The sequence below is a fragment of the Diabrotica undecimpunctata genome, chromosome 3, assembly GCF_040954645.1.
Source record: "Diabrotica undecimpunctata isolate CICGRU chromosome 3, icDiaUnde3, whole genome shotgun sequence".
Taxonomy (NCBI): domain Eukaryota; kingdom Metazoa; phylum Arthropoda; class Insecta; order Coleoptera; family Chrysomelidae; genus Diabrotica; species Diabrotica undecimpunctata.
This window is the reverse complement of record NC_092805.1, coordinates 117,110,771-117,136,455: the sequence shown is the minus strand read 5'-3', so window position 1 is coordinate 117,136,455 and position 25,685 is coordinate 117,110,771. Positions and strand designations below refer to the sequence as shown.

Here is a 25,685-nt window from a genome sequence, read left to right as displayed (position 1 = left end):
ATGAATACATTTGCACAATAATAGATTATTTATAAAAAATTAGGTAAACAAACAAAAATTTGAACAACATTCGTTTAGAAATTAACTTAGATATATTATAATATATTAGACATATTATAGCCTTAGACATATTATAATATTATTATCATTAAAATATAAAATATAACATTTAACAAAAAAGTTCACAGTTAGTCAATTGTACAGTCATTACACACTTTTTCTGTACATTCTAACCAAATAGGTACCATACAACACTTGCAAGTCACAGAAGTTTTTTTATCCTTAATCCTAGGACGTTTCCCACATTGGAAATTGGATTGGTTCTTTTAAAATTGAACTAATTATTGATCTCAACTCTCTCGGCAAATGATAGTTGGCCAATCGTCGTCTTATATGCGGTGTTATTAGATCAGTATCTAATTCTTTCTTCTTCATGTGCCTTGTCCGTTCCGAACATGGCTATTCTGACAATGGCAATCAACATGGCTATTCTGACTTTGTTTACGGCAGATCTGAATAGTTCAGCAGATGACAATCCGAACCATTGCCGCAAGTTTTGGAGCCACGAGTGTCTTCTCCTCCCTGGACCCCTTCTGCTGTCTATTTTCCCTTGAACGATCAGCTGTAGTACTCTATATTTTTTATGTCTCATAACGTGACCCAAGTATTCCAACTTTCTTTTCTTTATACTTATTCCTACCTCTCTCTCTTTACCTATCCGGCGTAGTACCTCTTCGTTGGTCACGTGCTCAGTCCAGGATATACGTAATATACGTCGGTAAGCCCACATTTCGAAGGCCTCTACTTTTTTCATCAATGTTGCGGTCATTGTCCACGCCTCCATTCCATATAACAAAACCGGGAATACATAACATTTCAGAAGTCGAATTTTGAGAGGTAGGGTGAGGCTTTTAGAGGTGAAAATTTGCTTCATGCTAGTGAACGATGCTCTTGCCTTTTTTACTCTTATACGTATTTCCTTCGCTTGATCCCAATTTGAGTTAACTGTTGTTCCCAAGTAGATGTACGAATCCACGTGTTCAATTCTTTCATTGTCTAATATCAGTTGCTGTGGTGGTTGTTGGGTTTTGCTTACTAACATCCATTTGGTTTTTGTGATATTTAGTCTGAGTCCGTATTGTGCACTTGTTTTTTGTATCTTACTCATTAGGTAACTCAGTTCCTCCATGCTACTTGCTAAAATCACAGTGTCATCAGCATACCTTATGTTATTAATTATTTCTCCATTTATCTTTATGCCTTCTGTGCTTTCCTCGAGCGCTGTCTTAAATACTTCTTCTGAGTATATATTAAAGAGAATAGGAGACAAGATACAGCCCTGTCGTACCCCTTTCTTGATCTCAATTTTATTGGTCAATGTAGATCCTACTTTCACTTTAGCTGTTTGACCCCAATAGAGAGTCGCTATTGTTCGAATGTCTCTGTAGTCGACTCCGATCTTATGGAGAACTTCAATTATCTTTTCGTGCTTTACGTTATCGAATGCTTTTGCGTAGTCTATAAAGCATACGTACAAGTCTTTGTTCATATCTCTGCAGCACTGGATGAGTACCTGTAGACTAAAAAGTGCTTATCTTGTCCCAAAAGAATTCCGAAACCCAAACTGCGAATCTCCAATGTTATCCTCGCATTTTTTGCTTATTCTGTTGTAAATAACCTTGGTGTATGCCTTCGAAATGTGGTTAATTAGACTTATCATCCGATGTTGATCACAAGACTTTGCTTTTGGTTTTTTCGGTATGGCAACAAAAGTTGACTCTAGCCAGTCTTCAGGAAACTCCCCGCTGTTATAAATATTGTTAAAGAGTCTGACGAGTGAGTCTAGAAATTGACTATTTGTTTCGCACAGCATTTTCAATACTTCCCCGTATACGTTATCGTTGCCTGGTCTTTTGTTATTTTTAAGACCCTTTATAGCATTCTCCACTTCTGATTTTAGAATAGACGGGCCAGTATCATCATTGCTCAGTGTATACCCACTAGGACGGTCATCATTAAACAGTTGTTCCACATAAGTTTCCCAGATTCTAACTATTTTGTCGGGGTCTAGTTGTAGATTTCCATTATCATCGCACAGCCCTTTCGATAAAATATTGTAGCTTTTCTTTGTTGTGAGTTCCTTTATCTTCTTATGCATATTGTGATAGTCGTATACCTTTTCGCACTGTTCGATTTCTTCGCATCTCTCCGAGAACCATTTCTCTTTAGTTTTTCTTATCTCAGCTCTTATTCGTCTATGGGTTTCACGGTATTTGGCAGTATCTTTAGTTTTATATATCCGTCTCTCTTCCATCATGTTAAGGATTTCTGCAGTCATCCAGTCTTTCTTTTTTCTCTTATCAGGTAGTAAAAACTTAGTGCTTGAAGTCCTAATCTCTTCTTTAATTTCACTCCACTTTTCCAGCGGTTCATTGTTATTTTTAAGGATTTTTGATATTTCGGTATTTAAATTCTCCTGCATCTGTTGTTTAATATTATTGTTGGAAAGCTTCCTAATATCTAGCGTTTCGGGCCTGTTCTTTACATTTGGCTTTTTTAACTTTACTTCAAACTTACATACCACCGGATTGTGGTCTGATGCTACGTCTGCACCCGGGTAAGTTTTTACGGCTTTGATGGAGTTTCTAAACCTGATTGGTGCAGCGATATAATCTATTTGATTTCTGAATATTTTACCGGGTGAGTCTGCCGGTGATTTCCAGGTATAGAGTCTACGGTGCGGGAGCTTAAAAAGAGTGTTAGTAAGTACTAGATTGTGTTCTTGGCAAAATTGAACTAGACGATCTCCTCTTTCGTTTCTTTCACCAAGTCCGAAATTTCCCACTACCTTTCCTGTTTTGCCTCGTCCTACTTTCGCATTGAAATCTTCCATTATAAGTGTTATTTCATTCTTTTTGGTTGCATTAATTAAGATTTCTAGTTGTTCGTAGAAGTCTTCCATTATTGTTTCCTCTTTGTCAGCTGTAGGTGCGTATATCTGTATTATGTTCAAATCAAATGGGGATGCATACAGCTGTAAAAGAATCATTCGGTCTGATAGTGCAGTGTAGGATTTTATTGACGATTTTAAACGAGGTGCAACGATCTAATTCTTTAATGAATTGAAATCTTGTACAGTTATTCTGGTTTGTATAAGTGTATAAAACATTATGAGAGATATATTTAACAACTGATAAAAAATAGCCTTAAGCCAACTTCTTGTTTTTCGAGAGTAGTAGAAAAAGTCTCACATTTTTTATCCAAACTACCCACTCCCTCTTTTGTGTTGTATAATTGGATCATCTGGGGGTTTAAAGATTGACTATCAGTTGATTCATATCTATGCATAGATGAAATCATTATCATAGCTTTAATTCGTTTAGGCTCATGAAAAAGTGTTATGTTTCTGTTAAATGCATAGATCAATGATTGTTCTGCACGAGTTTTATTTGGAAAAAAATTTGTTAGGAATTTCTCGTTTACTCTTTTTGAGCGTTCCCACATACGTAATTTTTCTAGCAAATAACTCTTCAACAACTTGGATAGATTGTACCAATTATTATTCGCAGTAATATTTCTACCGCTTCCAAAAATTGGCTTTGAGAGTCCAAGTACTGATTGGGTAGGAATTGAAAATTTTTTTTGATCTGATAATTCTTCGCCGTCACTACCTCTACCAGTGTATATATACGCATTACATGTATAAATAAGAGGTTCGAGCATCACAAAGGGCCATTACTTCTACACCATATTTATTGAGTTTGTTGGGCATATTTATTTTAAATTTGCACCTTTCTCTAAATCCAATTAACATTTCATCAATGCATGCAAGATCATTAACGCATCTACTAATATTTTTTTCTCTCCTTTCTGGATTATGGGTCCTCAAATCTTAGACAAGTTAATAAAGTGAGTATACGTTTTAGAGACATTGTGCACTGTGCATTGTGAAAATTGGTCTGCCTATTCCATCTGTTGCATACGTTGATTCTAAGTCTTCATTGTATGTTTTAAAAATTGCTGTTAGAAAAGTAGACCAAATAATGCACCAAGTTCTATTCTTATCTTCATTTTTATATTTCTGCCTTGCTAAACCCAGTCTTTCATTTCTCCTCTTTATTATTTCTTCTATCACATCATCGGTGAAAATACATCACCCAACACTTGTTGGATTTTGATCTGCCAACAAATTTACTGTGCCTCTCATCATCATCATCATGCAACCTCTTCTGTCCACTGCTGGACATAGGTTTCTCCCATTTTTCGCCACTCTTCACGGTTCTGTGCTTCTTCTTCTTGGACGAATATCCAACAAATGGCAACAAGAAGCACTGTGCCTCTAAGACTAGGTAAATGCCTTACCAAATCAATTGCTTGGGTTTTTCTGCTTGTTTTCTGCGCAGGCTGCATCAACTATTTGTAGCGATTTCTCCCATAAAACGCCCTTCCTACATCATTTGCATCAGAATCCAATTCTTGCTCACTATGTTCAGTGCTATTTTGTTCTTTCTCAATGACAGAATCTTGTACATTTTGTTCAAATTCTGAAACATTTTGTTCACTATCTGTCGTATCATCATCAACTTCTGTATCTTGATCATTGCCGACTATGTCGTCTTCCGAATCAGCGTCCAGCTCATCACACCATTGCATTACAGTCTCCTCGTATTTTTCATGACAATATTTAATTTTTTTACTTGTACTGGCCATTTCTCTGCAAAAAAGAATTTATGAAAATATTGCATTCATGGGGACGTGGGGTCGCTACGGATCCCAGCGTATATTACGTATCCAGTAGCGAGATATAAGAGCAGAGCTGTACCTAATTGACGTTTGCACTGTTTATAGAAGACTGACAAAGACAAAGTGATACATATCTCGAAGTCGTGCGAGTTGTTAATAAATGCGTATTCGTTTTACAACTAAACTCGTACCTCTCTGAGGTACTGAGTGGCACCACGTCACCAGTTGAGAGTTTGACCACACCATCCCTTTCCCTCCTATAGCACTCTGATGTGCGATAGGGGCATAACTACCACCCAAATGCTTTTCATGTGGGAATCCTGGGTAATAGAACTCCAACATGGTACTCTATCCGATTAAAAATTCAGGCTAGCGTTAGTCGCTTTATTCCTGTTATCTTCATGTGACTTATCTTCGAAACTAAAATGGCTTACTTGGGCCTCAAGTCTCCGCTCTGTGGTAGGCTTGGTTAGGAGACTTGGTGCTTAAGTGGTTGGGCCCTACGTGCCCGGAATTTGTGGTTTTTGCTAATATTTTTTTGTTGGCTTTCGCTTTTTCGGTTTTGTTAGTAATTTTTATAATTTTTTTGGATCCGAGGCCGTTTTTTGTGTTTTTTATGATTTTTTTTTGTAGCATGTCCTGAAACATAAAATCAGAATTCTTCTAAATGTGCCTATCTTCTAGAAATGTTGGCGACCACATTGGCCCATCTTATTCTATTCACAGCAGCTCGAAATAGATCAGTTGACGTTAAACCAGTCCACTTCCTAAGATTGGTCAGCCAGGATATACGTCTACGTTCAGGGCCTCTTTTACCCTCAATCTTCTCTTGTAGAATCAACTGTAGAAGTCGGTATTTATCATTACGCATGATGTGGCCGAAGTAAGCCAATTTTCTGTTTTTTATGGTGTTAATAATTTCTTTGTCTTTTCTTAGCCTCTGGAGAATAATTATTTTACTTATGTCGTTTATATATGAGACCCTTAACATACGTCGGTATCACCACATTTCGGAATCAAAATTTCAAAATCAGGATTAGTGAATGTATATAAATATAATCAATTCACTTTGCCTATCACTTGAACTATCCACTTTTGTGTGTTGTTGTTGTTTTTGATTTATTTTCTCTCCGGTGATTTTTTTTTCTCTCTGGTATTATTTGTTTATCTTCTCTCTGGTTTTATTTTATTTTTATTCCACTATTTGTTGTTTGGGTCGTTTGTGCTTCCATCGGTGGAAAGCGTCGTATCTCATGATCTCCCGCATTATGTGACTTGAATGATTCTCCAGTTCCGCTAACTTTGTCCTTCATTATTTCAGTCACTCTGGTTTGTCTAAATAGGAACTACTTCTCTTAGGCTGATGTTGTGTGCCGCTTGTATTCTCGTTTTTGTAGTATTGCATATGTGTCCCCATGCGAAAGATACAGGAAGAAGTATAGGAAGAATTATACTATTTATTAATCTTATTTTTGTTTTCATCCGCAGTTTGCTTTTTCTTTCTGCGAGTCCTCTTATTGACGCTTTTGCTATGTTTGCTTTTTGTATTGTGGCGTCTACGTGTTGTTTGAATGTTAATCCTTTATCCATAATGACTTTGACTCATAAATACCTGGCGAAGGTATTTTGCTTCGCTTTTCCACTCGATGGTGTTGTTTTTCACTGTTAATTGGTCCTCTGGTTGGTGATGCCTCTTTGTGAAAAGTATTGCTTGCCTTATAGGCTTTTTCTTGAAAACAATGAATATTTATATAACATAATTTAACATTGTTGATGGAACAAAAATAGTTTTTTATTATACTTTTAAAATAGCCGTTACGATCGCCAACATCCGGAACGGATAGGCACTTTAAGAAGAAGATTATACTTTTACATTTACCAATCTATATTTTTTTCTTAGTCGCCGATACATACGACCAAAAATTTAAACACCATAAACTGGACTAAGAATAATCATGGCAAAAAACGCAAATGAACTTTCATTAGTTTTTTAGTCAATGATTTTTATTTTTATACTTTAACAAAACAGTATCTTCGTTTATTTAACATTTAAACTTAACAATCAAGTAAACTCTTTATAACTTCCTGATTATTTTTAGACAAAACTGTTTTTTTGATAATAATGAAATTAAAATTAAGTGTTTATATGGTAATGAATATTAAATGAAATCGTTTCCATAACTGTGTTTCACAAAGTGTTGTAGCGTGATAAAGGGCAATAAAAGGTATGTGGGTTAAATTTATGGATGACTGCGTTTGTTTATTTTGTTATCGACTTTGTCATATGGCGTGTAAAGTTAACGCACAATTCTGTGGTCGCAGAGTAAAATTTCTTATGTCAAAAATCATCGTATCCAAAAAATACCAGGTTGAACTTTAAAATCGTTACTAAATAATATAACAGTTGCACTGATCAGTTTTGGTTTATTGTTAATCTAGGAGCTACATAGTTCAAAATTCATTGACACACATAAAAAAGAACGACTTAACGGATTGTATGACTTAAGTTTTATGTGCCACTGATATCTAAATACATTATGTATTATGAAAAAATGGCATCTGTAGTCTGTAGTCATTAATTATATTGTATATTAAAGATAAAAAATAACAAATATATGTTTATAGTGAGTGTATAATGAACTCATACAATCCAAACATTTTTTAGATGCATTATCAAGAGAAAAATCTTAACAAATAGTTACTAACTCATCATCAGAGGTGTCGGTAATCGTCCTTTGTTCTGAACCCAGAAATTTTTAGGTTTTTATAGTACTCATGGAACACTGGATTTATTAAATGTTAAATGCTGATTAATTCTACTTTTTTCTTTTTACTTATTAGTAAACACTCCGTGTACTGAATTGTAAGCTTTAAATCTGAAAATTTAAACGCTTTGTCCTCTTCTTAGAAAAGATATTTTTCGAAAATGTTTATCTAATTCTAGAGACGTTTTATACAACAAGATACACATATTTTCTTCTTTCAAAAATCGCATCCATTGTATATCATGCCACACAAATTTATTATTTTTAATATCTTTTGTTTTTGAGTACAATTTTTTGGCATATAATTGCTTAAAGGAAATCTGGTTAACCCATATCTACCACAATATATTTCGGTCCCATTAATCGAATTAACTGAGACCAGTCACGTGGATGATGAATATCCATGGATGTTTTCTTTTTATGCTTTACTTTATTTGCATGCACTGTGTCGCACTCCATATGTGAATGTTCACTTATCATAAATTTGTGACTCATCATCATCATCCAGCCTTCATTTATCACGTCCACTGCTGGACATAGACCTCCCTTAAACTCCTCCACTCTTTACGATTTTGTGCTCTTTGTTGCCAATTTTTGGTGATACGCCTGATGTCGTCAGCCCAACGTATAGGTGGTCTTCCGCTACTACATTTGTCTGCTCTTGGCCTCCAATTTGTGATTTTGCTCGTTCATCGTAAGTCATGCATTCTCGCTACATGGCCTGCCCAGTTCCACTTCAGTTCCGCTATGCGTTCCACAACATCAGCAATACTCGTCCTTCTTCGCAGATGTTCGTTTCTTATTCGGTCCAGCAACGTCACTCCCAGCATAGACTGTTCCATTCGTCTCTGTGCCACTCTCAATTTCGAAGCCGTAGTCTTGGTTAGAGTCATAGTTTTTGCCCCATAGGTCATGAACGGTAATACGCATTGGTCAAATACTTCCCTTTTGATGCTAATCTCGCAGTTTTCCAAAGGCTGCCCACACTAAAGTAATTCGTTTTTGGATTTTGCATGTTTGGTTATCCCTGCTGATTCTTATTTCAAGACCCAAATACGTATATTTCTCCACCAGTTCTATCACTTTGTCTTGAATAGTTAAATGGTTATTGGGGACCATATTTGTCATAAACTTAGTTTTGGTAAGTTCATTCTGAGGCCCATCTTCGAACATGCAAAGTCCAATTCATTTAACATATCTGTAGCTTCTCCTGAATTATCTGTGATAAGGACAATATCATCTGCGAAACGGAGATGGTTAAGCTTTTCGCCGTGTATTGTTACCCCGCTGTGGTCCCAATTGACCACATTAAAGGCATACTCTAAATTTGTGACTAATACACAGCAAAGTAGAAGAATTTTGTAAATCTCAAATACACATCACAAGTATATGGGAGTTTCTGTTTTGACCTATACATGTGTCGGAATACATGATTAAATCAGTTACATCTGGTGAAAGTTGTGAAATATATCTAAATAGTTACCACCTCGTCCTTCAATAATTGTTTCTTGCCACAAAAAATTCAGCCAATTCAAATTATATACAGCCAGTTGACGTTTATAAAATATGATGGATGAACGTATATAAGGAGTTTGTAAGACTTGCTGCAAATCAAAGGTTACGATTTTAATGTTTAATGTTTTCCGGAGTGGAAGTGGAAATATTGAACATTAGTTAGCTAAAAATATGATTTTCATTACAACCAATAATAATGTGACTTAATCCCATATAAACATGGAAATTTAAATGACTTCCCTCTCTCTCTCCAATGACGCTACAGTCCAAATCGAGCCTTGGCCTCCTCCAAACTATGCCTTCAACCTTGCCGGTGCCGCGCTGATCTTCTCCAGGCTCTCACGTCTAGAAAATTTTGCGCGTCCGCTTCCACTTCATCCTCCTACCTTTTCCGTGGCCTTCTTTTTGATCTGGCGCCCTGCTTACATGACTTAATAATGCTTAAATTCAACTGTATCAAACGTTTTAAGTTTTTTAATTGTTGTATACTGTTAAACATTATAATTATTACAATAAATAATCCCAAAATGATGACCATTCTTTTATAATACAATGAGAAAGACAAGGAAACAAAGAGTGTTTTTTAGAGGTATAAAAATGTAAATTGGTAACACTTTGTTAACTGTCGGCCATTTTGGCAGCTGTCAAGTGATTTATATTAAGGTCAGTTTGGCATTTCAGCATAAATAGACTTGACGCCCGAACAACGCTTCCAAATTGTACAAATTTATTTAAACCATGGAACATTTTTGCACCACGTTTACTCTAAATTATAATATGCATCCACAGGCACGTCTTACAGTGCGTACAGAAGAACTTGTTGCTGCTGTAGAGCGTAGCATACAGGAAGACATGAATCAGTCTATCTGCCATCGTGCACAGCAGTTGGATATGTGTCCATCCACTTTATGGAAGATTTTGCAGAAAGATCTTTCTTTGCGTGCGAAAAAGGTATATTTCCAGAGAAAAATCTAATGTCTGCAACTATAGACCTATTGCCTTACTACCGGTCCTATCCAAAATTATTGAGAGATTTATAAAAGTCCGACTTATGTCCTTTCTCGTTGAAAACAACATTTTATCACAAAGTCAGTTCGGCTTTTTATCCAATAAATGTACCAGCGATGCTATTTTTTCTGTACTACATGAGGTCTATCAAGCACTTAACAATAATCTTTATACTGCCACTGTTTTTTGTGACTATGCCAAAGCTTTTGATTGTGCAAATTACGACATTTTGATAAAAAAAACTAAATTTCTACGGAATTCGAGGTATTTCTTTGAATTAGTTCCAATCTTACTTGAGGAATAGAAAACAACTAGTTAAAGCAAATGATACTGACTCTAGTCACAAAAACATTGTATGTTCACCAACAAACATCACCAAGTTAAAAATCGATAGAAAAATTTTTCTTTTTGCTGATGATACCAGTATTACCTGGAGATACTCTAATATTGAAACTCTTCATGCAATTATAACTTCTGATCTCATCATCATCATCATCATCATTCAATCTTCGCTTATCCACTGCTGGACATAGATCTCCCTCATAATTATAATTTTTCTTAAACTTTTTCTTAAATTTTTCTTAACTTCTGATCTACTTAAAATAAAAACCTGGTCCGACTCTAATTTACTCTCTTTTAACGTGGATAAGACAGTACATTATCCTATAAAGGAGCTCTCCAACCCTTGCTTCTTAATAACAGCCAGATCAGTATCGTTGATTCTGTAAAATTTCATGGTATTTTTATAGACAGCAACCTTAAATGGTTCCTTCATATCGATTTGTTAAGTAAGAAACTAGCCTCAGCCTGCTATGCAATAAGATCTGTTTCGAAGGAAATCAATTTAGCATCTTCCAAAATAACCTATTTTTCTTTGTTCGAGTCTCATCTTCGATATGGCCTTCCTTTTTGGGGTTCTAGTAAAGCTGCCCAATCTGATGTTATTTTCAAATTACAAAAAAAGAGCAATACGGTATCTTTTTGGCCTCAGTAGAATAACACATTGCAGAAGCCACTTCAAAAATCACGGGATTTTTTAAACTCTTCCTTCTTTATATATTCTAGAAACTGTTTGCTTAATTCTTAAACACCTTCATGTTTTTCCAGCAAGACCTAATCATGACTACTCCACCAGAAATTCAAGCTTTGATGTGTATTTACCGATCCCGTCCACTGAGTTAGTAAAGAAATATATATTATATTCGGCAAAAAAATTATACAACCATCTCCCTTTGCAACTTAAATCTACGAGTACAACTTCTTTCCATAAATTGACAAAAGCCTATCTATCTGAAAGACCATATTATTCAAGCAATACTTTAAATAATATATTTGGGTATCACATGCAGCAACTTATTCGTAAACTACTTCGTAAGGTTATTATCTTTTATTTTGTGATATCGAAGATTTATGTAATTTTAGTAAATTTTAATGGTTATTGTTATTTTTTTGACTTTTTGTAAGCTTTGTCCATAAAATTGTACAATTTTCAGTGACAATAAAGCATATTTCTATTCTCTTCTATATTATTATTATTCTATTCTATAATATGAATTATTTATAATAACTATTGTCAACAGTGTTCCATCCACGATATCTTTTCGTTCTGAGAACTGAGTTTAGTCAATATAGACCGTCGGATTTCGATACGAAGTTCAAGCACGATTTTATCCCTTATTCATTTTTGTCTACTGAAAATGTCATATTATTATGAGATAAGCAAAAAAAGGAAATGTAGAGTTAACCCAAGGTGCGGTTTTCTGAAAATCGACCTGCTGTTATGCCTTTCGATATTTTTTAATTTAACTGCTGTGGAATATATGGTAATATACTGTATCCCTATAGGCCTTGGTTGTCTTGATATTTGTTGCAAAACAAAAATATCACTTTTTTTTTAATTTACAATTCCTCCTTGTTTATTTTTTACCTGCTGTGACAGTGTATAAATTCAACAAGTATCGATGGACAATATTTTTAACAATTCCCTAAATCATACTCGAATAGTTTATCTTACTGTATAATAATAATATTTGTACCAGTTATCTACCTTTGATTGATCGATATATAGAATGATATCATTTATTTTTTATCTAAAAAAGGTGTTTGATGCTGTAATGTCTAAATTTAAATATTATATCCAGAATCTATTTCAACTTATTGCATAGGTTTTAATTTTTAAAATAAAATCATTTTGCGACATCATCTATTTAACAAAACCGGTTTAAAATATAAATACAAAAATTTTGGTTGTTTCCATAATTTTAAACTAATTAAGCACGTTTTGAATGAAAGGTCAGTGGGAAGCAAGATGAAGTTATTCTGTTTGGGAGTGTCTACTAATCGGTAATGGTTTTACTTTAAAATATCGTGTATAGTATAACTAGAAAATAATGACGAGAAAGAAAAATATATCTTAAATCTGATATCAAACTTCAAGTGCACATTTAAGTGACACCTTTGTGCATATAATACTATCAAGAAAATGTATGTGAATGTATGCAATGTTTAGCTAAATCCATATCACTAGTAAATTTGGTAAAACCATCCTTTGTAATGTTTTGTAATCTAATCGATCCCTTCGTATCAAGTGTTGCCCTTTATTGATAGCTGTATATGGTATCACGATTGTTTTTGTATCTCTTTTATCAATTATACCCTTTTTAATAACGATAAATAATATATTAATAGATTTTAATTAACTTGTAGATGCCGCTACATACGCAATTTTTCTTCTTATTGTGCCGTCTCTCTTCAAAAGTTTTAACAGTTTACAGTTAATTGATTACTAAATTTTGGCTTCGGTGCTCAACCGAAGCAATTCGCATCAGTTTTTTTTTCTTCTGAAGGCTGTTTAGAACTTGGTGTTTTCTCCTATAAAGGTCCATTTAATGCGTTTTTCTAGCGGCGGCTTGAGGGTCCAGCTCACGCAGCCGTAGTGGATGATTGAAAACGCTAGTAGCGTAGCATTCGGATTCTTGGTCTTATCTAAATCCAGCCTGATAAAGAAGTTCTTCATGACGATAAACGTCCACGTAGCCTGCTTTATTCTTGATTAAATTTCTCTTGTCAAATCGCAACTACTACTCACTAGTGCTCTTAGATATCGGAGATAAGATTTGTTCAACAATTCTATAAATTATGTATTCAGCTGAAAGCACTTTCGAGAAAACAATAAGTTTCATCTTGGTGATGTCATATACAAACCGTAACACTCATTGCATTCTACAATGTCGTCTATACGTTACTGGAGTTCAGGAAGACTGGAGACTTATTTGAAATGATCGTATAACTCCACTTATTCATATTAAGTGAGTGTTTGTGATACTTAAGTCACTCATCTATTTATATTAAGTCCTTTGATACATTAGTTTCTAATTTTCTGGGATCTTTATTGGCATACAGAAGACCAGTGTCATCTGCATACAGATACAACATGGACTGCAGCGGTAAATTGGATAATGAATTCATGTAAATCAGGAAAAGTGTTGGTCCCAATATAGACCCTTGATTAACTCCACATGCAATATCTTCTGCTGCACTTACAACATTGTTACTTAGTACTTTTTGTATTCTGCCACTCAGATAGTCCTCCAACCAAACTAAATCCATTTCAGTTATCCCATATTGCATAGAATCCAATGATACAAATATACAACTTAACAACAATCATGTCTAAAACCATATTGCCTGTTAAACCAGTAGCTGGATAAATTCAAAGAATTGTACAATTTGGTTATTTACACATGATTCCAAGATCTTTGATATGGCTGTTAAAACAGATGTTGACCGATAACTTCCAGGTTGCTTTAAGTCCCCTCCTTTGTACAATGGTACCACTTTCGCCTTATTAGTTGTTTTGCCGTTGATGTTGATTCCAGCGCAAGTATTTTTACAAGCTTCTGAGAAGATGTTTTCGGAATGCAGATTAAAGAAGAGTGAGTATAATATGCATCCCTGTCGCACGTCCTTTCTTAAGGCTATCTCCTCCGATATGTTACTCTCCAGTCTTACTTGAGTCATCTGACAAGTCATAAGCTTTGCGATAGATAGTCTGTGACGCAGGCGTATATTTCCAAATGCATGTCCCTAGCTCTCTGTGTAGAACTCGAGAGCCTCTCGAGTTTTCAATCCGTTTCTGAAGTCCAATTGAGTGTCGTCTAATTGCTGTTTATCATACGTGAGGCATCAACGATAATCATGACATTTAGAAGTCTTCACTTTTTTTGGTAAGGTGACAAAAGTTAACTTCAGCCAGTCTAGGGCTATTTGCCCAGTTCTGTTGGAAGGTGTTAAACAAATTTGTCAAAACTCTTAACTCTAAACCATTTTCATAGATTACGAGCTTTAGAGTATCAGCATGTTCTTCATTGGACACTAGGGCTTTACCAACATACGTCATATTCAACAGAAAATATCAACGATAACTTGTTTGTCATTAATTTATAACGAACATGATTAATAAAGATAGCCTAATCATTTTTGTAATAAAAACTTTATGATTCAGGTTGTAACCTTTACAACCTGACTTTCAAAACTATAATCGTTTTCTAGATATTTGAATATTACTAAATCACCGTCGCGCGTGGCTTGCCATTTTATTTTCCAAAGTTTTATATGTTACAGCATACCTAATAAGCGGTAGATACACATAATTTATTATGTTCTAGCATTAGTGTGCCATGGAAAATTGACAGCAACATAATATTTAGTAACATATTTGTCATTTATGAAACAATTTATTTTGATAAATTAGTAAAACTGCCGAGGCTAATAACTTCTCAAATTAAGAAAAGAGTTATAATTTGCATTTATGCAAAGCAAAGTTTTTCTGGACATTTATAACGGATTGGGACATTTTTGACAGAAACAGCATACATCAGACAGTACAGTACAAAGATTGATTAGAGTTGCAGAAAATTTTAAAGTAAGCATCTGTTGTTTTGTCGATTATTTGCAAGTACTGATGTTAGTCATTAGAAATTTGCATAAAGATACTTTTTACCAATGAGATATTACTTTTATACAAAATTTATATTAACTATTCAACTAGAATTGAATTTTTTCACTACTGTTACGTAAACGTTGGTGACTTCTGAATTTTAGGTTATAATTTTACTCATTCTTTATGACTCGCCTTGTATAGTACGCCATATTATATAAACTATTTTTGTGTCCATAGAAAATGTGAAATGGACTTAGATGACGGGTAGTTTGGTTTTCAAGGGGAACAGGAACGGAAACTAGGGAAACAATATTTGTGTTATCTGTTCTATTGCAAAAAGGTAGAGATCAACAAAAAGACGTGTATATCTGTTTGGTCGAGTATGAGTTTTTATTGGCAAAGAGAGAATCCGTAAGATAGAACAAGACGCAACTTTGCGTGCTACAATTCCCATGTTTCTCTGGCAGCAGTATGCCTGGCTCTTAAGACCAAAGTGTAACAACTCGATGATTACACGAAACTGGACGTTTAGTATTATTCATTATTATTTTTCATTCCCTTTAGTTTTACTACTATTGAACATTGAATTCACTCCACTTCTCATTTTATATATTTAATATATGTCGTTCTTTATTATTTTGGCTTGTTTCCGTTAGTTTTTTTATATCCTCGAAAAATCGCCGTTTGTGGTAATATCGTACGACAATATTGTTCTAAAACTGTTTTCTAGAGGAACCTCAGTTTTATCAAATATCCCGTTAAGAATAAACCACGATTTAAAAATATAGTCTTCCTTTGACATCTTGAAACGTTTTTAATATTTTTTTTACAAAACACAGTTACACAAATAATAATTTTATAGATAAAGTTTACAATTAATACAGTGTTAGAATAAATTCCTTGATTAATCTGTTTAGTTTAGGGAAATATCAACACGTGTTATCTGTGCAGTAGCTACGTCCGTTTAATTATGTCATTGTCAAGATTGTTTGCAGAAATGGTTAACGGTTTTTAACGGTCTTTTAAATTATAAACAAGCGCTTTATATGTTGCAATTAGCGAAAGCGAAATTTAAAATACAAATTATTGACTAAATAATAGCAAAATTTGAATAATAGCAACAAACATAAAAACGACAAATAATTAAGTATATTTCTCATGGCTTTTTAAGTCCATGTATGGTGTTATAATATCTTTTCATTTTGTATTTTTAATTTAGGTTGTTAGCTTTTAAATCTTAGTTTTACTTTATAATAAATTTTGTGACAAAAACTTTTGTGCATAAACCGTCATCACTAACATCCGTAGTACGAGGACTACGAGGTTGACATAATATATTTAATAGTACAATTTCACATTGATTGAATGTTGTCATTGCCTTGTATGAAAGAGTGATTCAATAAAATTTTCGTTTACATTTTATTTTAAAGGCCTAATGTTCCAAAGGTTGTTTAAAGCACTGTTTCTAAACAAAAATATCTAGATGTCCCCTTTTTTAATCAGGCGAGACACTACCTGTCTCACTTGGTCATGGGACTTTAATACCAAAACCCATTGTTTTATAGTCCAGTCGTGATGGCATTTGAACTTGCATGGCGAACTTCCCCAAAGATTAGTATTCTAACCTTTATGGGGAGTCGATAGTATTGTAAATTTAAAATCGAGACGGAATCAAAGTTACTATTACACGCATCAATCTGTAGATCTTCTATGTCTTCTTCACTTGTAGATAGGTACTCTGTTTTCGCGAGGTTAATATCTAGGCCAGCTTTGGTATATTCTTCTTGTAGCTTCTTCATCATGTAGTTGAGGTCGTCGTGGTCTTGTGTAATCACTAAACCAATAGTTATCAAAATAACTATTTACGGACGTAACTAAGGTTTTATTTTTAAATAGTTTTAGATGTTTGAATGGATTTATTCAAACAGCTTTCATATCGGGGGCTACGAACGGAGCGGTGGATCGCACAGAGGTATGATGAAACAAAAACTACTGAAACGCAAAGAAACAAATGTAACGACATATCGCGCGACCACACACTACGTGGAGTAGTAAACGCAGTCCCATGCGTGTTATATAACAATAAAATAAATTAAATTAAAAACCATCATTTTATTTTCTGTGATCATTCATTTAGTTTCTAAGAATATTCAACGTTTAAATATTTATTTTTCTATTAAATATTATGGTAATATCTTAACTTCTACATGGATATAATATCAAGATTCTTTTAGTTACTGCATCAATACCAGCTGAGAATAGGATCCGCCAGGAAGACACATTAAGCCAACCCCTATTAAATATCGTGAATGAAATAATAAGAACAGTGGATAAACTGAAAACATATAAAATGAGAGAAAATCAGATTAAAGAATATAAAAACAAAACACATGACAACGTCAAAGTAATATCTATTATGCAAATGATGCAAAAACTAGACCAGAACTATAAAAAACCAAAAGACTACTAGAAGCAACACGTAAAACACTAGGGCATCGAAGCGTAAGTTGTCCGTCCCCAAGCTGTGCCAAAGACAAATTTCCGCTTGGAATAATTTACCTTTTGCATAAACATTCTGGGAATTTAGTTCTAATTCCATACGTTCCTATTCTGTTAACTGGTTACTTGTGGTTTAAGTCAGTATTGTTTCTCTCTTTCATAATTATCATTGTTTTAGTATTGTCAACTTTTGATTGGTACACAGTTTCCCTCTTATCAGAACTATTATATACTTCCATTAACATCATTATTATTTATATTCCATACAGTTCATAGGGCAATCGTTAATCCTTCTCCGTAAGTCAAAAATATTAGTTCTTTTGTATTTGTATTTAGTATAAATGTCAAATTTTGTTTTATATTATACACTAGCTGACCCGGCGAACTTCTTACCGCCTTAGAATATAATGTGTCTAAAAAATTAATAGAAAATAAAACAAAAAAACACTCAAACATATTATGCAAGAAAAAAGTTATTTCAATTGAATGTTTTTTGATAAAAATATTTTTATTTTTTTTGCGTTAAATAAATATACAACGATGCCGGTTTTCCGACACGCGAATAATTGCCCATGCGCTAAACATGGATACTCATGGAACTTAATTCCGCAAACTTCCAACGGCTGGCTTTGTGATTTGTTTATTGTCATTGCAGAAGCCAAAAGCACGGGAAATTGTAAACGTTTAAAATCAAATGGTACGTTCGTTGAAATCATTAGTATACGCGAGATCAAGACATCCTCTCCTTTGTATTTTTCCTTGATGGTCGTTGTCGCAATGACATTATTCATTAGCATTTTCACAGTCAGTCTCATTCCATTGCACACTCGAGGTTGATTAATGTTACGCAGCATAATGAGAACTAACCCAATTTTTAATTGTAAATTCTTATGTGGGAATCCAGGTAATTCCAATGAATTCAAAAACTTTGTAGGATAGTTGACTACGTCATTCTGATTTATAACTGTATCAACTGATTTGAATGAAAACAACTTTACTAGAAGAAAATTTAGAGTAGTATATTCAACTGAATATAGATATAAAAATTTCATAAAAATCGGTCATACCGTTTCGAAGGAGTGTGACAACTCACTCTGTGTCACTAATTTTGCTATTAAAAAAATAGGTTACAGTTTCACAGAAGATTTCACATGGCAACAACATGAGATGTTCCCAAGCAGTCACCCATCCAAGTATTAACCGCAACCGACATTGCTTGTCTTAGGAGATATTCAGTGTGGTATGGCTTTTACCCAAAATATCAATACTGACACTTATTTTGTTAATCTTAGCTTCTTTTGTTAGTCATAGTATGGCGCTATCTATTAGTTATATTGCGATTTAAAATTACAGAAAAACTGTTTTTAAGGTCTTTTCGTACAATTTTTTTGAAAATTATCTTTTACATAAACCTTCTCCTGATAATAACAAACACAATAAAAAAGAATTATCTAATTTGGTGCAGTCGTTCTGAATTGATGCCCGTACAAACATTTCGGCGATTCATTTTTATTAATGTAGAGATTACGGATTGAACTGTGCTCATAACATTTTTTTTTGTTGCAGCGTATATCCAAAAACAGATTATACCTACTCGCCGCTCTCGGGAGATAGGGTCGAATTAGCTCCTGGTGTCGTGGCTATGCCCAATATGTCACGAAAAACTATACACTCAGTTCACTCCTCCAGTGACGAATCACACCTTTTTACAAACGTCGAACACAAGCATACCAACACCGAATCATACATATCTCGAAGTTCTTCAGATTTATTTACTGACTACAAACCTAGACAATTGTTTAACAACAACTATGAGTCCAATTACTCTAAAACGAGCCACAAGACTGTTACAACGACGTGGTGGACGAGAATGCGGACCAGTACTATTACTACGGTCACGAAGGTAGTAACCACGATTTTGTCAATTCTGTATTTTGGTTTCCGAGTAACGGTATCATGGTTCTCAAAACTGCATAAGCTTTCGAGTACGGTGATGTTAATGGATACTTGGCTGCTATGGAAGAACGAGAATAGAAACAAAAGTACAAAGTTGGTTGCTCTTTGTATTATTCCGTTGTTGCTTCTGGGAGGTAAGTTCTTTTGAATCTTTTGGGTTTTATATGTTATACGTGTTTACATCAAATATTTAAAAAATTTTGCAATTGTTAATTGCAATCATATTTTTCCGAAATTATATTGTTACACTTCTTTAAAATGACTTTGTTCCGAACACCAGTAATATTACAATACTTGTTTACAATAACTCAATGACAACTATAAACTTCAAAACTCAAAATACTACTGTTTCAAACAGAAGCCCACAGCGTGGATCAGTTCTATGGTATGGAGCTAATCTCTCGATATGAGCTACCTTGGGTTTACTTCTAGACAAAAACTGGATGCGGTAGATAGGATCGTTTATTTTCTATAGGCTCTCCCAGTATCATTGAAGTTTCGGACAAAGTCCTTTCTTACGTATAAGATTGTATAACCATGTTGGGTCACCTCTTTCGAAAGCTGCACCAGCAGCATGCAAGTCGAGCCTGGCCTTGGCTTTATCACTTTAAAGGTTCAAACTACGATACGAAATACGAAATTCATAGACTTTTTCCAATTTTTTTTGATGAAGAATAACCAGTTGATTCGTGTTCGGAACTTCTATATGCTAACAGGAATATAGTAATCAAAGTATCCCAATATTTTTGATTATCAGCGATAAACTTTGAAAGGTATTGACAAACAGTTCTATTATCTCTTTCTACCATTCCGTCTGATTGGGGATGGAGAAGCATAGTGCGAGTTTTCTTGCCCATATTATAAAGATTTTAATTCTTGCCATAATTCTGATTTAAAATTTCGTCCTTGATCAAAATGTAACTCTAAAGGAACGCCATGTCTTGATACGACGTGTGTTATGAATGCTTCCGCTACTGTAGTCGCTTCTTGATTAGAAAGGGGTGCAATTTCAGGCCAATTTGAAAAATAATCCATTACAACCATTAAATACTTATTTCCTCTCTCTGTTATCGGAAGTGGACCAAGAATATCCACTGCAAGGCATTCAAAAGGCCTCCCGGAAAGATATTATGCCATTTTACCACGACTTCGTGTTCTAGGTTTTTTTCTTACCATTACATAAATCACATATCTTACATCAATCTTCTACATCCCGGCGACAATTGATTCAGTAAAATTTGTCTCGAACTCTGGCCCGTGTTCTTTCGACTCCAAAATGTCCTCCAGAAAGGCTGCTATGAAGTTCTTGCAACATACTTTTAAGTTATATTATAATTTTGGCAGTACCACTTGTTGAACTGTACGTACTCTATCAGGACTTTTCCACTTTCGATATAATAGATCATTAGAATAGTACAGAGATTCCCATTGAGCCCATTACGCCTTGATAGTTCCACTGTATTTGGTTATTTCCCGCCAAATAGGTCTTACTCAATTTTTAAGTCATTCTCGGATGACTTTTAAGTCATTATTTTTCTTTTGACTCTTTTTTAAAGTTTTCCAGGGAAGTCTGATCATTATCTTGTTCCTGTATAACTGTGGTTACCTGGAGACTTACTTCTTCGGTTATGTTCTCTTTATCTTCAAGTCTTTTACAGTACTGGCACTCGTTCTAAACATGGTCGCCTAGAATGAATATCGGCATTGTTATGAAGACGCCCTTTTCGATGTACTACGTCGAAGTTATATTGGAGCCTCTATCCACCAAGCAACTTGTCCCTATAGTTTTTTAAAATTCATTAGCCTATGCAAAGCGCCGTGGTCCGTTCTAATTATTAAATTTATGTTATAAAGGAAAGTATTAAAATTTTCTAGGGCTTTTTAATAGCTAGGAGCTCTTTTCTGGTAACGAAATAATTCTTTTCAGCCTTTCCTATTCCGTTTCTTCCCCTTTATAAGCAATTCTGCTTGTTCATTGGTGGATTAATACCTCTATGAAAGGTTGTCACTCCATCTTTTGTGCGGTTGTCCGATACTTCTGCCGATTGGTGAATTATCTCTTGCCATTTTGACGACACGAGGCTCCTCCAGTCTGCTTATGTGGTTATTCCATTCTTTTTTTCTATTTAATGTCCATTCGTTTATACACTGTACGTTACAGTTTCTTCTAATGTGTTCACTTCTCTTTCGATCTCTTAGCGTATTTCGTGTAATTCTTCTCAATCTCATCTCTGCCGTTTCCAGTAGCCTTTGTGTTGTGGCTGTGTCGGGTCTTGTTTCTGAGCCATATGTTATTATTGGTCTTGAACTGGCTTTATAAATTCTTGACTTCATCTCAGTGTTAATGTGTCTGTTTCGCCATATAGTGTTATTAAGGCATCCTGTCAGTCTATTTGCTTTTTGTACTCGATCTCTCCTTCTTTCTCCAGGTCTCCAAAGCTGGACAATGTAATTCCAAGGTATTTTATTTCCATTACTTGTTAAATACTGATGCCATCAACTTCTATTTTACATATGGTTGGTTTTTTGCTGGTTACTATTGTTTTAGTTGTCTGCGATGAGATTTTCATCTTAAATTCTTTTACTCTTATGTTAAATCCGTGGACCAGTTTTTGCAGACTATCTTCATCTTGGGCTATTAATATTGCGTCGTCTGCGTAACAGAGTATTTTTACTTCTTTATTCCCGATTCTATATCCTCTTCCTTTGTTAACTCTTTTGATGATTTCATCCATGATTACACTGCCCATTGCTGTAGGTTCTGTCTGTCCATCCATATTTAGGGGAACTTCTCTATTATACAGAAGATGGATTACATCTTTGAGTCTTACCTTGTCAAATGGTTTCTGCACAGATATTATCGAAAGATGATGAGGCAACGGACATAACTATCTATCGCTCACTTATGATGTTTCTTGAATATCTGCGCTATTATATCAAGCTCTCCCTGGATCTGTCAATTAGTCAAAATCGGTACTGGTATTTTCGGTGCGCCTAGGGAGAGGTTTTGAATTTCGTAGCGTTGAGATTCTCTCATATTTAGATATACATCCTATTCTTTACAATCTTCGTCGATCGGGTGTTTTTGGGATTTCAATAGTCTCTATTTAGCAATACTGGACAGTAGTGTAATCTGCTAAGCACTTGTGTTACTTCGAATAAAATTTGGTGGTTTTATTGTGTGACGGTTTTTTCTATAATGACTGATTTCCCACTATGATTAAGACGACACCTCTTGTCTTCGGTCAAACGAGTATTTACACTTTGTGTTGTTGAGTGTACACTGAATTTTGCTAGATATCTGTAAATATCCAGGTTCACATATTCGATCAGCAAGATCTATTAAGATTTTTATGACACGCTTTTTTTTAGAATTCAGATTCCACCTAAATAACCCACAATTCCACATAAATAAACACCTATGTACGCTGTTTTCTCTTTCCTTGATGAACTGGATCTTTGGATTTAGGGGATTTAACAAATTTAAGAAATTCGTAAGTTCACTTCCCAAATGACTATAGAATTGACACTATAAATCACGAAACCAATACATAGTTTGTTGTTAGAGTTTTTCTATGAAACATTTGCAAAAACTGGGCTCAGTGGACTCGGCACATTGGCGCCCAATCAATTTGTTCGTAACCTCTACCATCCTACTGTCTTAAATTTTATTCTGTATATTAATTAGCATTGTACGCTTATTCTTGTTCGTAAATCCAATAAAATATCTTTTTGTCGGATTTTGTTTATTACTAATTTTTTTTAGAACATTTGCTGGTAAATTAGCATAAAAGTTTTGTTTGCTTTAATGTATTACAAATTTTATCTTGTTTTATTACTCAAAACCTGTTAAATATTTGCCAGAAGTAAATTTGTTTATTATGAATCAAAAACAGGACCGGATTTGAAGCGCAATATACATGGTATACCTACTTAATTATATGTTCAATAATTCCGTAGAAATTTTGCACGAAATATACACCCGTCTATCTGTAAAAATAATCATTTGTGATGGGTAGCTCTTTCGGGGCGACAGACTCAGTAAAACACAGGTTTGAAATAAAAATAAATCTATTAAGTATATATATACAATAAATAAAAACTAAAAAAAAAGGAATTCTACGTTGTATACTTATAAAACAAAAATAAAATGAATTCTACGTTTCCATCTGGGTCCCGCGCTGAATGAATTCCCGGCAAACGTCTATAAAAGAAAAGAAACTAATTAGTACTACTAATATACTCGCTTTCGCTTCAATTCAGCGAAAGCTCCGAATATGCTCGCAAACAAAATATTTAGCTGTGCAGACCCACGGCAATGTTCAATACACAATGCCGACGGGTTCCGCTTGGCTAAGGACAGAGTATGATCCTCAATACGGAAATCTCTGTCCCGGTTGGTTCTGTGCAGATCCACGGTAATGCTCAATACGCAATACCGATGGGTTCCGCTTGGTTAGGGACAGAGTATGATCCTCAATACGGAACTATCTCTGTCCAGAATGTCTCGCTGGTTCACTACACCGGCGAGTCAGGGAGCCTAGAGCGCTAGCTACAAGACTGTCTAATTCCGCTATTCACACGCCTTAAATAGCCGTTTGAATCCCACTACGCCTTCACGTTGTAGAAGTGGATGCGCAAATATTGACACTCCCACGGTTCGAACTGTTAAACGATCATAGCATCGTTACACCCCCTTCTCTTTGAAAAAAAAAAAAAAGTAACATACCTTTTTTTTGTGTAGATGGTGTCTACAGCCTCGTGATGCCATCTATCCCTCTCGGTATCTTTATTACAATCTTCCTCCCCACGGTTTTAAATCTTTTACATGCGCCGTCGTCTGCTTGCGGCTACTACTATCGGCCAATTTCAGTTTTACTATTACTGGTGATATCATTGACGTTACTATGTATGGCCCTGAGTACTTCGGCGCTAGTTTGCTGTTGAAAGCTGCACTAGCCGATGATAGATGGTGTTCCTTTTTCATGACTCGATCTCCTGGATGTGGCCGCCAGTCTCTTCGTCTTAGATCGTAATATTTCTTTTGGTCCTCGAAAGCGTGTTCCATGTGCACTTTCGCTAGTTCTCTTAACTCTTCTAACTTGTTTAAGTTTTCTGCATACCCCTGTATATCTTGTCCATTTGTCGCCTCTGTTGTGTCTAATTCCCTTCCGAAATTAAGAAGCGCTGGTGAAAATCCTGTTGAATCGTGTCTTGCCGAATTTATGGCGTAGCAGAATTCTGGTATGAATTTGTCCCAGTCTTTATGGTTATCCTCCACGTAAGTAGCTATCATCGTTTTCAGTACTTTGTTCATTCGTTCTACTGGATTGCATTGAGGTGAGTACGGCGGTGTTAGAATGTGATTTATGTTATAGGACTTTAGGAACGCCTTAAAATTTCCGCTTGTAAATTGCGCGCCGTTGTCTGAGATGATTTTCTTCGGGATACCGAATTGCATGACTACTTTAGATCGTAGAGTGTCGATGATTGAGTTCGTAGATGCTGCTCTTATTGGCTGGGCGACGACCCATTTGGTAAACCGGTCTTGCACGACTATTAAGAAAATGTTTCCTTTTGCAGATCTTGGGAATGGTCCCATTAAATCAACTGAGACAGTATGCCAAGGCTTTTCTACAGTGGGCGGTTGCATTTTCCCGGCTGGTTGCATTTGAGACGGTTTATATTGGAGGCACTTCGTACAGGCTCTAACGTAGTCTGCAATTTGTTTAAACATCTTAGGCCAATAGTGCTTTTGCGCTATTCGGCAAATTGTTTTTGCAATTCCTAAGTGGCCTGCTGTGGTCGAGTCATGATTTTCCTCCAAAATATCTTTCCTTTTATATCTTGGTACGCATAATTTCCATGGGTTATTAAACTCTGGGTCGGCTAGATTACGGCTGCTCCAAACGTGTTTATATAATTTCCCGTTTGATATTTGTAAATCCGGGAAATCGTCTGGGTTCTGGAGTACATTCCTATATAAATTATCGTACCAACTGCATGATTCCAGTTCTGATGCTAATAATTCCGACTCTGGTTCTTCGCTCTGGTTTTCTTGTGGTTGTCGTGACAAAGCATCTGCTACCTTGTTGAGGACTCCCTTTCTATATATTACCTCGAAATCGTACTGTTGCAGTTCTAAACTCCACCTGGCTAACCGACCTGACGGGTTTTTAAGGTTCTTCAGCCATTTGAGGGACTGATGGTCTGATATGACCTTAAAATTGTATCCTTCTATATACGGCCTCATTTGC

General features: G+C 35.1%; 1 protein-coding gene across 1 annotated transcript in view; it reads left to right on the top strand.

Moving 5' to 3' along the window:
- Positions 1-25,685, top strand: part of LOC140437277 (uncharacterized) — a 76,992-nt gene that overhangs the window by 25,849 nt on the left and 25,458 nt on the right. The window contains exon 4 of the mRNA XM_072526708.1: positions 19,039-19,562. Within this exon, the coding sequence (XP_072382809.1) occupies positions 19,039-19,562 (524 nt within the window). The remainder of the gene's footprint in view (positions 1-19,038; positions 19,563-25,685) is intronic.